This window comes from Polyergus mexicanus, unplaced genomic scaffold (assembly GCF_030449975.1).
Source record: "Polyergus mexicanus isolate NDT 795.1 unplaced genomic scaffold, iyPolMexi1.0 SCAF_25, whole genome shotgun sequence".
Classification (NCBI taxonomy): domain Eukaryota; kingdom Metazoa; phylum Arthropoda; class Insecta; order Hymenoptera; family Formicidae; genus Polyergus; species Polyergus mexicanus.
Window position 1 is genome coordinate 1,555,154 of NW_027223345.1, and position 14,177 is coordinate 1,569,330.

Sequence of the window (14,177 nt, forward strand, 5' to 3'; positions counted from 1 at the left end):
CATTGTTCATCTCAAAAGCATTATTATTTTAGAATTACCTAGATGAAATGCTTTATAATTTAAATAAATTTAAAACAGGATCATCTTCATCTTATTTACGATACATTTATATATATTTTATTTTATCTTTATCTAGACAAAGCGGAGGATCTAAGTGGAAGAACATTGTACCTATTCAATTTAAGATAATGAAAATTTTGACGCTTAATCTTTCCTAATTGTGGGGAAAAAAATTAAAATATGTCGCATATAACTCTGTTTTATCGAGTAAATTTTGTGCAGTGCGGTTGAAAAATTTGCCAACAAATATTCAGCCTGTTAGTATTTTTTCGATATCTCGTAAGATACACTCTTAAACATTTGATATTAGTGCACGATAATCAAAGAAAACTATAATAAAACATATGACCTCCGGAACAACGTCGTATATTGTTATTGATGTAAATGGCGCAGGGTTAAACGACCATGAAAGAGAATCTGGATAGATGATTCTGTATCGTTTCGATTAAGCGCATACAAGGAGGGGGAGCCGCATAACTGGTGTCGCATAAACGGAAACGATGTCGTGGTTGCATACATATGCAAACATCGCGAAGGCCATGTGAGAACAATGCCGTGGGGTCCTCGATCCGATTCGAGCCTCTTGTGTTTGAGCTCCATTGAACTGATATGTCGCGATTATTATCACCGGATAATTGAACAGAAAAATTGTTAAAGTGAATACTAGTAAAAGAAAAATAAATAAAAATTTATAGAAGGGGAAAAATAGGGGAGAAATAGAAAAATATAATTAGAATGGAAGAAATTAAATCAATCAAATTTTGGAAAATAAAAAGAAAAAAATATCATTGCGTTCTCCATATCATCTTTCATATGAACCTTTAATTTCAAAGCCTTCTTGAAAATCTGTATATAATGTGCATTACATATTTTTGTAGCTTATCTCGAGAGCTTTCCAAAACATTATAATAAAGTATTTTTTGATTAAGTACTTTTTGAGTTATTTTATATTTTAATCTGACATATTTTTATATAAAAAATAAAATATTGTGTAAAATATTCAGTTTTCGATAATCTTACCGTAATACTTTTATGTACAGAATAATAAAACAAATCAATTAGTGCCAAAAAAACAACAAATAATTGTTTAAAAAAATACATTGTAAATAATTTTCTTAAAAACAATTATTTTTTATACAATTGATTTGTCTCATTATTCTGTACATAAAAGTACTTACATTAAATTTTTTTCTACTATTGTTTCAAAATTCAATAAAAAATATGATAAAACTGTATGAAAGGTTATACATCATCAAAATTATCACTACTTAAATATGCTGTAGAGAAAGTTTTTCTGACAATGAGTAATTTCCCGCAAGAAATATACAGGGTATTCGAAAAATCTGGAAACGGTCAAATATCTCGAAAACAAAACTTTTCTGAGGAAAATGTTTCGAACCAAAGTTGTAGAGCTCTAAGTGGCGCATTATATAATAATATTAGTATGATCTTAAATAGCACCGTCAAGGTCATATAAAAATCACTTTAAATTTTTTAAATGGAACTTTTTATTTTTTATTACATAGTCTTGTAGCTTATCTCGAGAGCTTTCCAAAACATTATAATAAAGTATTTTTTTATTAAGTACTTTTTAAGTTATTTTATATTTTAATCTGACATATTTTGATATAAAAGATTAAATATCTCGTAAAATATTAATTTTCGATAATCTTACCGTAATACTTTTATGTACAGAATAATGACAAATCAATTAATATAAAAAATAATTGTTTTTAAGAAAATTATTTACAACGTATTTTTTTTAAACAATTTTTTTTTTTTGCACTAATTGATTTGTCTCATTATTCTATACATAAAAGTATTACGGTAAGATTATCGAAAACTGAATATTTTACACAATATTTTATTTTTTATATCAAAATATGTCAGATTAAAATATAAAATAACTCAAAAAGTACTTAATGAAAAAATACTTTATTATAATGTTTTGGAAAGCTCTCGAGATAAGCTACAAGAATATGTAATGAAAAATAAGGGGTTCCGTTTAAAAAATTCAAAGTGATTTTTATATGACCTTGGCGGTGCTATTTATACTAATATTATTATATAATGCGCCACTTAGAGCTCTACAACTTTGGTTCGAAACATTTTCTTCAGAAAAGTTTCGTTTTCGAGATATTTGACCGTTTCCAGATTTTTCTAACACCCTGTATAAGTAGGGAACGACATTAGTTTAGGAAATTAAAATTTGAAAATGTCAAATTAAAATTTGACATTAAAGTATATATAATGCTGTATAATATTTGTTATTTTTTCATTGCAAAAAACTATTTATTACATTTATGCGTGGGCGGAGGAAGAGCTTCACACTTCCCTCTGCACCTCCGATCGGAAAAAATTCTAATCTAATCCAAATCTATTTTTAGTTTTAAAAATAAAGTTGAGTTGGGTTAGACCAGAATTTTTTCGGGATGGAGGTGCAGAAGAAGGGGCAGAGTCCCTTTTTCGCCCACGCATTCAAGAAGTAATATTTTTTAAGATAAGACACAAATTCGTGTAGTTGCATCTTGAAGCTGTTAACAAACTGCGAGAAATAGATGAAACACAAATATTGACAAAATATTCATGATATATACAACCCGTAAATGTAAACAAATACTTTTTTCACATCTGCTTTACAACAAATACACAACGTACTTCACTTTTCGTAACATTACCAAATTAACTAATAAAGGTTCTTATGAATATATCATATGAAGGAGAAATAAAAAGCAATCAAGAGCCAGCGCGGTAATTTGTGCGCATATGTTTTATTAAAATCAAATTACATTAATATTTTTACTACGTGATAGACAAAATCACAAAACGTTTCAGTCCCTTTTTTTGGTCTATTCTCCGCGTAATTACAAAATATATGGAATATATTATATCAAAAATGTGACAGTAATAATACACAGAACAAGAGTGAGTCATCCATGTTGTCAGATGGTAAATGTGTGTGTGTGTGTGTGTGTGTGTGTGTTATATAATGTAATTTCAAGACAGAAAGAGACTGTACGATAAAATATATTACATTAAAAAATAGGTAATTTTTTACTATAACGGACCCAGCTCCAATCACGTTGACCTTGATATATGTTGTCAAGGACTTAATCCTGAATAACTTTTTCTTATAACTTAATCGGCGGTCTCTTATAATTTTTGAGATATTTAAAGTTTAAGTTAGATTCGAAACGAAAATTTGGTTTAAGTTATACGACGTAATCCACACCAAATTTTTATTTTAAATAAGAAATAGGTTTGGGTTAGGTTATATCTTCCGGAAGTAGAGCCCCCCCGCAGGGGGGACTGAACCCACTGTATTCATGCATATACTTTACAATGCAAAACGAGGTTCAGCCCAGAATTGTTGTGTGAATGGGAAAGTGTATGCGTGGATGTAGTGGGTTCCGTCCCCCCTACGGGGGGACTTCACTTCCGGAAGATATAACCTAACCCAAACCTATTTCTTATTTAAAACTAAAATTTGATTTGGTTTAAGGGGGGAGGGGGGGGGGTGGAACGCACTGTATTCATGTATATACTTTACAATGCGAAACAAGGTTTAGTCCAGAATTGTTGTGAGAATGAGAAAGTTTATGTATGAACGTAGTGAGTCCCCCCTCCCCCTCTATTGTTGTGTTTTGTCCTGTAAACAGAGAATGTGTTGAAATCGACCTTGTTTCACGTGGAAAGTCATCTAGTTTCACAAAACTATGTTGACAATAATAAAAATATAGTTTATATTTAAACGTAAATATCAATATTGTGAACGAATACGTAAATTTTTTGAAATAATGGCAACATTGTATCCCTTAGATGAAAACAGTACATTTGCAATTGTAGAATAAATAAAATTTTTGATTCCTATGTGTACTGATTTTTTCTAATATTATATTAATTATGTAAAGATCTTGTTTCACATTTAAATCAGGGTTCTGATGCAGATGGACCTCGTTTCTTGCGTGGAAATTACAAACTTATGTAAAAATTAATATTTTATTTTTCAAACTTTATTTGTTAATAACTTTTTAATAAACAATGACCTCCGATTAAGTTATAAGGAAAAGTTACTCAGGATTATGTCCTTGACAACATATATCAAGGTCAACGTGATTGGAGCTGGGTCCGTTATAGTAAATAATTACCTAACTGACAATATAATTATATCAAACTTGAATGAGTCATGTTGTACAGAAGGTAGTATATATGTATATTTTATCGGACAATCTCTTTCTGTCTCGAAATTATATTAAATAACACACACACACACACGCGCGCGCGCGCGCGCACACGCACGCACACGCACGCACACTTACCATCTGACAACATGGATGATTCAGTCTTGTTCTGCGTATTATTACTGTTACATTTTTGATATAATATATTCCATATATTTTGTAATTGAGACTGAAACGTACGCTTTTGTGATTTTGTTTATCACGTAGTCAAAATATCAATGTAATTTGATTGTAATAAAACATATACGCACAAATTACCGTGCTGGCTTTTGATTGCTTTGTATTTTCTTCGTATCCTAATATTACTTTATAATATCTAAGAAAAAGCATAAAACTGTAAAACTTTAATTTGTTATCTCCTAAATCAATGTCGTTCCTCACCTATTTCTTGCGGGAAATTACTCAGAATAACTTGCCTTACAACATATTTAAATAGCGATAAAATCGAAAGTATGTTACCTTTTATGCAGTTTTACCAAGAAAAAATATAATTAGAATATACATGTATAATGTATTTTTATGTATAATAATATTGAGTACATTCAAAAATCTTCGAGAAAATACAGTTCTTTTACATAGGATGACATACAACGAGCGCCTACTAAGTATATAGCGTTATTCTTTACCAAAAACTGAGTCAAAAAATCCTGAAATATTTTTTTATAACACTTAATAAAGGAGTCATTACTGAGTAAAGTTGGGCCAATCAACGCCAACCTTTAGCCGGGCGCAGCAAGCCGCGCGCCTGGTAGTACATGAGCGTTCCGCCGCTAACATACTCAGACATTACAAAACATCCTCAGAATCATCCTGAATATGTCCAGGACGGTTCAGGACATTTGTAGGTTAGGTTAGGTTTGAGATATTATTATATTTATAAAAATTTAATATGAATACATAATTATTTTTAGCTGTGTCGGCTATTTAATATAATTTAGAAATCGTAAGTATTATAATAAATATTAATGTCCTATAAATGTCCACTGGATAACCCCTGGATGTCTGTAGGATATATCTGTCCTGTCTATTATATTGGATGTCTTTTGGATTTCCAGAGGACATATACATGTGCAATTAATTGTTAACATTAATTTCGTTTAATATTAATAATTGAATTTGATGCACACATTTTCATATATCCAAAATTATTATTTATTTAATATTTCATAAGAAATATTACTGTCCGCAACATTCCAAAAACTTTACAAAAAATAGTATTAAACCGCTAGTTTGAACCTCGCTTTTCATAGAAAGTTGCCATGTGAAATAAAAAATATATAAAAATTATATTAAAAATATATGTATAAAATAAAAAATATAAAAAATATAAAAAATACAAAAAAACAAAAAAATAATAAAAAATACAAAAAAATCATGGAACTAAATACCTGCCACATCCTCGTCGTTAATTCCGGGTAACACTATTGTAAGTGCAGATTAGAAACACACTTAATTATAAATTAATAAAATCATTAACTGATAATATTTTGAAAAGCTCATGTGTCAAATTATGTACAATCGAATGCGCGGGCGGGGGAAGGACAAAACCCACTGCGTCCACACATAGACTTTACAATGCGAAGTGAGGTCCCCACAATTGTTGTGTAGGTGGGAAAGTGCATGTATGGACGCAGTGGGTTCCTTCCCTCCCCCCCCCCCATAATTCAATTCTAGGACATGGGTTGGATTGGATTAGATTTTTTCGGGATGGGCAGAGACGCAGTAGGTTCCGCCCCTCTCTACGGGGGACTCCACTTCCGGAAGATATAACCTTACTCCAGATTTTAGTTTTAAATCAGAAATAAGTTTGAGTTAGGTTAGGTTATATTTTTCAGAAGTAAAGTCCCTCCGCTGCATTTCTGTACGCCCATCCCGAAAAAAATCTCACCCAATCCAACCCATGTCCTAGAATTGAATTATTACTTATAATAATAAAAATTGAAAAAATAATTTGCCGTGGCTCAAACTTTGGTTTTGACCTCTTTTCAACCTCTACTTTATATATACTAAACCTCAATTTTTAAATCGATGGTCACTTTCGGAAGAACAGCCAAATATTGCATGTTAGCGGCATGCGCGAAGGAAAAATGTCGCCGCGCCGGCGCCATAGTGGCGGAGCGCTCACGCACAAGTCATGGCTCACTGACATACAGGGTGATACCTAATAAATAAATTTTTGAAATCTCTTACAAACTGGTCCTTTTTCAATATGCATATATCACACTTTATTTTACATAGGAGTTTTCTACAATAAGACTTAAGATCAACGAAGGATAAGAGGCTTTTGTTGCCTTTTCCAAATTTCAGCGTGATTTTTCTATTTAAAAAGGATAAATCTTTTTTTAAAAAATTGTTCTATACAGGATGTCCCATTTTAATCTATCATCCCTTTTATTTTCGCAGAGTAAAGTCGAATTAAAAATATGTTCAGACAAAAATTATAGGATTTAAAGGGGGCCAATAAACGATCTTATTAGATTTTGGATGGGGAGGGTCTGTGTTGAACCCAGGATTCCCATTTAAAAAAAATTAACTTGGGCTCTACTGGGCTCAACACGGACTCCCGATTCAAAATCAATAAGATCATCTATTGGCCCCCTTTGAATCTTACAATTTTTGTCTGAACATATTTTTAATTCGACCTTACTCTGCGAAAATAAAAGGAATGATAGATTAAAATGGGACATCCTGTATATACAAAATAATTTTTTTAAGAAAAATATTTAGTCTCTCTCTCTCTCTCTCTCTCTCTCTATATATATATATATATATATATATATATATATATATATATATATGTATTAAAACCATATTTTAAAAAGTTCCAACTTAATTACAGTAAGAGACAATGGCCACCAGATCAGAAGATCCACATCCAGAGATTACCGAGTCTGGAGGGAAGGAGAGAAATAGAGGGTGAGGCATGTTTGTATTTCTGATATATAATGTGTTTCCCCGCGGCTCAACGTTGTTTTTCATAATTTTAGGAAAACCGTCGGATTCGGCAAATTACTTCTAAAGTTCCTAGCTATTTATTGGCGATCCTTCATCGTGATAATATGGCCATTAATTCTGATACCGATACTGACGCTCGAGAGTGATAAGGTACGTTCATTAATTGTGGCAAGAAACTCGCGTTTAATTTGAGATAAACGGAGCGCGTACATCTCTACGCGATATTATATTAAAGAAAAGGAATCACATGTACAAATTATTACGATAACTTGTTGGAATCGAAAAAGTCGAAAGAATCGAAAGAGTTAAAGGATCCTTCTTTTCTTTTCCGGAGGCAGCCCCTTGCGATGAAATGTTTATACGTCGTCGCATTGATGGCGATGTTCTGGGTGACCGAGGTTCTACCATTGCCCGTCACAGGCATGATCCCGGTGGTCCTGTACCCGCTGATGGGCATCATGTCCACCAATGAGACCTGCCTGTGCTATATGAACGATACTACAATGATGTTTCTGGGCAGTTTGGTGATCGCGGTGGTAATCGAGAACTCCGGCTTGCATATGCGAATGGCGTTATTCATCATCAAGACCATCGGTTGTAGTCATCGGAGGTGCTTTTCGTTAATTAAATCATGCAAAAGCCGTTTTCGTTCGTCAAGCCCACTTGTGAAATTCGTTATTTAACAAGCTTGATCGAGTCTTAAAAAATATTTAATTCTTAAAAATTGTATAATTTGTCATTTTCTCGTCATATTTGATTCAATAAGAGTAGCGCGAGAAAATATAACGGAAATATTTTTAATGATTCTAGAGATGATATTTATTCACTTATTTATTCTTGGTTTAAAGTATTAAGGTAAAATTTACGTTATTTTTTAAATAAATAAAAGAATTAATCAATTTTAATTAAATTAATAAATTTCCAGACTAACGTTGGGCCTCTTCTTCGTAACAATGTTTATCTCGATGTGGATCTCGAACACCGCCGCCACAGCTATGATGATACCCATAATGGAAACAGTTTTAATAGAACTAGAAGCGGTGAGTTTCCAATTTCTTTTTCAGATAAATTTAAAGAAATAATTATACAAATTTTCGCTTCAGCAAGGACTCGGAAACATGTTTGTCCAAAGAGAGGAAGTGGCCGAGGAGGAAAGCGCGGAAACGTAAATAATTATCATCGTAAATTCACTTCTTCTCTCTTTTTCCATATTTCTCATTTTCCGGATATATTTAATTTTTGAATATTAATATCAAAAATATTCATCAAGATAACTCTTCATATTCATATTCCATTTAAGTGTAATTTTTTTTAGGAGTAAAAGGCCGACGCACAGCACTATGGTATATTATCTTGTCGCGGCCTATGCGTCCAGTCTAGGTGGTATCGGTACCATTGTTGGCAGCGGTACCAATTTAACGTTAAAAGGCTTTCTGGAAAAGTATGTACATTGCAAATCTAGCAAGCGTGCTATTTACAGCGTATTTTAAAATATTTATATTACGCATATGCACACTAAAAAGGGAGGGGATGTAATATATATATATTAACATAAGCTTTTAATTTCTTCTTTTCATTTCCAATTTTCACTTTCTATTTCTTTTAAAGTTTAATTGCTCTTTCGAGGGAATGATGTAAGATTCACTTTCGTTTTTTCTAGACGCTTTCCCGATAGTCCCGGCATAAATTTCGCCTCCTGGATGTTGTACTCAGTGCCGTCCATGTTGCTAATGAGCTTCGTCACGTGGTTGTGGCTGCAGGTAATGTACATGGGTCTCTTCAAACCGGAGAGCAAGGACGCTCGTGCCATAGACATTGGTCAGCAGGGTGAGCGTGTCGCGGCGGCGGTCATTGAGAAGAAATATAAGGAACTCGGACCGATCACATGGCACGAATCCTCGGTGGGTGTTTTATTTATCCTCGTAGTGCTCCTGTGGTTCTTCAGGAATCCCGGATTCATGCCGGGCTGGGCTGGTTATATCACAAATTTGTGAGTATCGTATTTGTAATACGAAATATTCGTCTTCTCAAAATAGAACTATATTATACGTTACTATGAAGTACTACGAAGTACTTGAAGTTCAAAAAAATAATAAAAACATAATTATTTATTATTTTACGTAATTCTTCAATTCATAATGTGTATATACAAATATATTTAATATATAATATACAGAGTGGCTCATTTTAATCAATCCATTAGAATATTTCATAGCCCTTAAGTTTAAGATAAAAGTTGCTCAGTTATTAGGGGTGATGACGTTAGAGCAGCGAAGATGAGGAATGGACGAGAGTAAATAACAGATTAATTTAGAACTGTAACTTTAATGAACATATGCTTGAAAAAAACAAAAAGGTTCTCTCTCAACTAACTTGTGTGTTCACATAGAAAAAGAACATGAACAAAAAAAAACATATAAGAAAGTAAACTCAACATTTAGAACATGGAATATAGAATATATAGAGAGAGATTATACATTGCTCAATCTAACAAGGAGGAAAGAAGATGATGACCTCTCTTGAGGTTGATTTTAAAAAAGTATCCTCAAGGTTAGGTCAAAGTCAAGGTCACCTAAAATTTTTATAAGAATCCCCATTTTTTATTTTATATTCTTGTACTTGATACACTTCATGATTTTTTTAAAATTAATGTAAATAAACCTCGTATCTTAGTAATGATATATCGAGAAAGGCAAATACGAATTTGCCTTTTTTCGATAAATCATTATTGAGATATAAGGCTTGAAAATTAACAGATCAACGTTTAGTTGATCCTAATCCATCTTAAAGCAATTAAGTTTGAGACAAAGAGAAGATGATAATCTTGATTAACTTCGACATTTGCTGAGCTCAAGTTCAGATCGGAGCTACCTGTGTGAAGTTAGCACCAAGATTGAGCATTTATCCATAAACTATAATAGTCTACGTCTACGCGTAAACAATGTAAACTATGTGTAACATGTCATCTATATCAACAATGAGTAATCTATGGAATATGATTTGTCAAAGACTTTCTTTATATTTCGTTTTTTATGTTTCATACTTGAAACATAATTACAAACAAAAATCTAAGCAAGCAAAGGCTGATAACAGGGATAAGGCGTCTGTCATAGTGGTGGACGTAAAATAAGGCAAAGAAAAACGTAAGTCGTAAAAGGCTATTATACAATAGCGTTACGTTTTTCTCTGCCTTACTTTACTAAAATCACTTATATAGATATATTAACTATTTTATAATATAATCATTCTTATTTTGCATTCTGACATCTAATTTATAAAGCTTACATAGTTTACATTATCTATGAAAAAAGTCCATGTAAACTTTATGTATACAATACGTAAACAATTCAAGTAGACGTAATTTTGAAATTTATGGCATAAATTGGTTAGCACTCCATTCTTGAAATTTTAAAATTTTAGAAGTTGTTCTAGGTTGTTCTAAACTTGTTTTAAATTGTTCCAGAAGATCAAAATATAATAAAAACTTTCGCGAAAAATTAAAAAAATTTTTTTGACGTGAAATCCCCATTTTTCGAAAATCGAAATAAAATTTTCTAATGAAGAGTAAAGTGGGTCTTATATTGTTGTTCTGGTCTTAAAAATTTTGTTCCCTGTTGTTCTGGTCGAGAATACGATAGTTTTAAAGCGAGAAGCATGGAACAAGGTTTTTACCTAAGAAAATCGAAAAATAAAATTTTTTGGTGAAGAATAAAATGAGTCTTATATTGTTGTCCTAGTCTTAAAAAATTTGTTCTGAGTTGTTCTACGCGGTTATAAATATGTTCTAAATCGACAATTTTGTAAGTTGTTTTGTTTATGAAAAAATAGCCAAAAACTATTCTTTCCGAAATTTTTGTTTTTTCAATATCTCTTAAAGTTTTTGACCAATCAAACTAATACTATGGAATAATGTTTAAAACAACTAGAACAACCTGGGAACAACTTTAAAAAGTTCGATTTTCGAAAAATTGAATGCCAGGTAAAAAAAAAATTTTTTTTAGTTTTTCTACAAAAATTTTGTATTATATAAATTTGATCTTCTGGAACAATTTAGAATAAGTTTAGAACAACCTGGAACTTTTAGAATTTTTAAATTTTTTAAATGGGGTGCTAACTTCACGCAGGTATCGGAGCTAAAATAAGTTTTTTAAATATATTTTTTAATTATTCTATTTTAATATATTTTTTAATATTCTAATTCTATTGTTAGCGCTATTCAGAAACAACAGTGTGAAGTAGTAGCTTTCTTTGTTCCTTTTGGGATATTTTATTAATGTCCTCTTGCTTTTCACGATGGAGTATTTCATTAATGAGTCCCTTTGCCTCTCACGATTGGGTGCTTTATTAATATAAGTCCCCTTGCCTCTCATGATGAGATGCTTTATTCATCCAGTGGATTGATTAAAATGAACCATCCTATATAATATACAATTTCATATAAAGTGTTACAAGGTATTTTCTTCAAAAATTGACGTTGTACAAAAAATGTTTTAGACAAAATTGACAGAATTTTACGAGAAAAAAAGTTTGATAATCTTGAATTTTAACTAAGGTAATTTTTTAAGATCATGTAAAAATTAACTTAGTTATTTTAGACCATCCTGTAATTTTTTTATAAAAATCGATTCCAATATTCGACGTAAAAAGTTATCAGCGTTGGATAACCAAGAATTGAATAGTTTACGAAATATTTTAAACTTTAATTCAATATAAGTTTACATAAATTATAAAATATGTCGTAAAATATTAATTTTATCTTGCCTCAAGATCTTTATGAACAAAATAATAAGAAAACTCAACTGACATAAAGAAAACACAAAGTTGTTCTTAAAAAGAAATATGTAACTGCTCGCTGTAAATTCATTCATTCTTCTAATTTTATAAATATGCCGACAACGATTGACTTTTCGAAAAGCTGCTCTGATACAAAAGTTATTTAGCTCATTGAATTCTATCAATGGAATAACTTAGAAATATTCTTTTCTATTTAAAAAAAGGAAATTTTAGTTTATAGTGTAAAAACTAAGGACACTTAAGGTTATTCAAGGCCACCATAGTATGTCCACCTACTTGTTCTATAATTTTGATAATAGGCTTTTTTTCTCAGTTTTCGAAAGAATGTGGTGAAATTTTTTATTAGACTCATTCTGTATATATACAGGGTGTTCCATTTTAAATGACGACTTCAAATATCTCTTGAACAATGTATTTCAGAGAAAAATATTTCAGACAGAAATTGCAAAGTTCAAAGGGGGTTAAAAGACGATCTTATTAGATTTAGGATCGGGGGTTACCCATATCAAGCTGCTCTCCCCCCCAGCACCATCGCCAAATAAAGTCGCCTTTACCAAATAATTTAGTGCTAATTACGTGCTAATTTATGTTGTAGTCCAGATTTTGTTGCTCAAACCGTTTAGCAGGGATTTACGTTCAAAGTAGGGAGGGGGGGGGGGGGAGGCCTAACATTAAGCTAGCCTTCCTATAGTGAAAAATATAGAATACTCAAATAAAAAAATGAATAAAAAATCAATTATACAGAATTTGTTGCAGTTTTGTTGCTCTAAAATAACGTAAAAACATTTTGAAAAAGTACATTATTTAATTAATACCACTATACACTCAGTCTCGCCGCGCCATCCACTTGCACAAAGTAAAAGTAACTAAAAGAATTTGTTGCTCGCGTGTTTTCGGCATTAAAATAATCCATATACTATCGAAATATACATATAAGAGATTGCATTTGTTGCTCATTTTAAAGTATTAAAACTCGACACTTTGTCGTCGCGGATCCTATACGGCATGTACTATCATAACGTAAATTAACTAAAAGAATTCGTTACTTGCATATATTTAGTATTAAAATAATCTATAGACAATATACTATGAAAATATATATGATTTTGAATTTGTTGCTCATTTTAAAGTATTGTAATTCGAGTTTTTCCACAAACACTGCGAGAATTTCTTGAAAGAGCGTGGAATGAGATAGACTAGGCAGAAATAAGAACATCGATCACAAATATGCTTCGTCGTATGGAAAAGATAATTCAGGCCCGCGGAAGTCACACTCACTATTAACATACTATCATTAACATACTCACAAATACATAGCAGAAAAGATTTGGGGACGATAAATACTGTGGACGTGACGAGCCATAGAATTCTCATCCCTGTCGTACACATTTGTTATACGCGCACACACGCCCACGCACACGCACACGCACACACGCGCACACACACACACGCAAATGTGATTTCAAATAATCAACGAGATACATTTTGAACAGAATTGCAACGGATCGAATTGATAAGAGCAGCAGACACACATTTTCAATCACGATTTAACGTTATAAGACCTATTTTTTTCAGATTGACATAACTCAGTGAAAAATTATCGTATCGAATTCCGCAAAAACATATTTTAAAAGGAAGAATTTGAATTTTCATGCGCTTTTTATTCCATTAACCTACGTCAACTGATTCACTCCGTGCAACTCAGAAAATCGGACTTTCTATTAATCAATTTTTCAGGTTCTTACTGTATCATATGCCATTGGAAAACTGATCTCACATAATCGACAGCAAAATTTTTTCAAAAATTTTCTAAAATACAGACTCCGAACTTCATTTTTGTTTTTGAAACACCGTAATATCTCGAAAACCATGCATTTTCAAAAAAAAAAAAATGTTTCAGACAGAAGTTATTTGATTCGAAGGAAGACATAAGAAGGTGCTATTGGTTTGACTTTGAATAGTCGTTTGAAGGTTACCTGAAGGTCATCTTCAACTACTTAAATGGAAACCCCATTTTCCATTACATATTTTTGTAGCTTAGCTCGAGAATTTTTCAAAACACTAAAATAAAGTATTTTTTCATTAAATATTTTTCGAGTCATTTTATATCTTAATCTGACATATTTT

At 31.6% G+C, this 14,177-nt stretch overlaps 2 protein-coding genes across 11 annotated transcripts in view; one reads left to right on the plus strand and one right to left on the minus strand.

Annotated features, from left to right (window-relative positions):
- Positions 1-14,177, minus strand: part of Pig-s (phosphatidylinositol glycan anchor biosynthesis class S) — a 104,154-nt gene that overhangs the window by 78,751 nt on the left and 11,226 nt on the right. The gene's annotated exons all lie outside the window — the stretch shown is intronic.
- Positions 1-14,177, plus strand: part of LOC138943163 (protein I'm not dead yet-like) — a 54,817-nt gene that overhangs the window by 33,585 nt on the left and 7,055 nt on the right. For 8 of the 9 annotated variants that reach the window (XM_070313736.1, XM_070313728.1, XM_070313732.1 and 5 more), the window contains 7 exons: positions 7,141-7,217; positions 7,289-7,406; positions 7,595-7,866; positions 8,182-8,296; positions 8,360-8,421; positions 8,572-8,697; positions 8,917-9,246. In XM_070313736.1, the coding sequence (XP_070169837.1) occupies positions 7,150-7,217; positions 7,289-7,406; positions 7,595-7,866; positions 8,182-8,296; positions 8,360-8,421; positions 8,572-8,697; positions 8,917-9,246 (1,091 nt within the window). In that variant the 5' untranslated portion in view covers positions 7,141-7,149. Of the gene's footprint in view, positions 1-5,676; positions 5,728-7,140; positions 7,218-7,288; positions 7,407-7,594; positions 7,867-8,181; positions 8,297-8,359; positions 8,422-8,571; positions 8,698-8,916; positions 9,247-14,177 lie in introns of those variants that run through there. The other variant, XM_070313734.1, reaches the window with a different exon arrangement.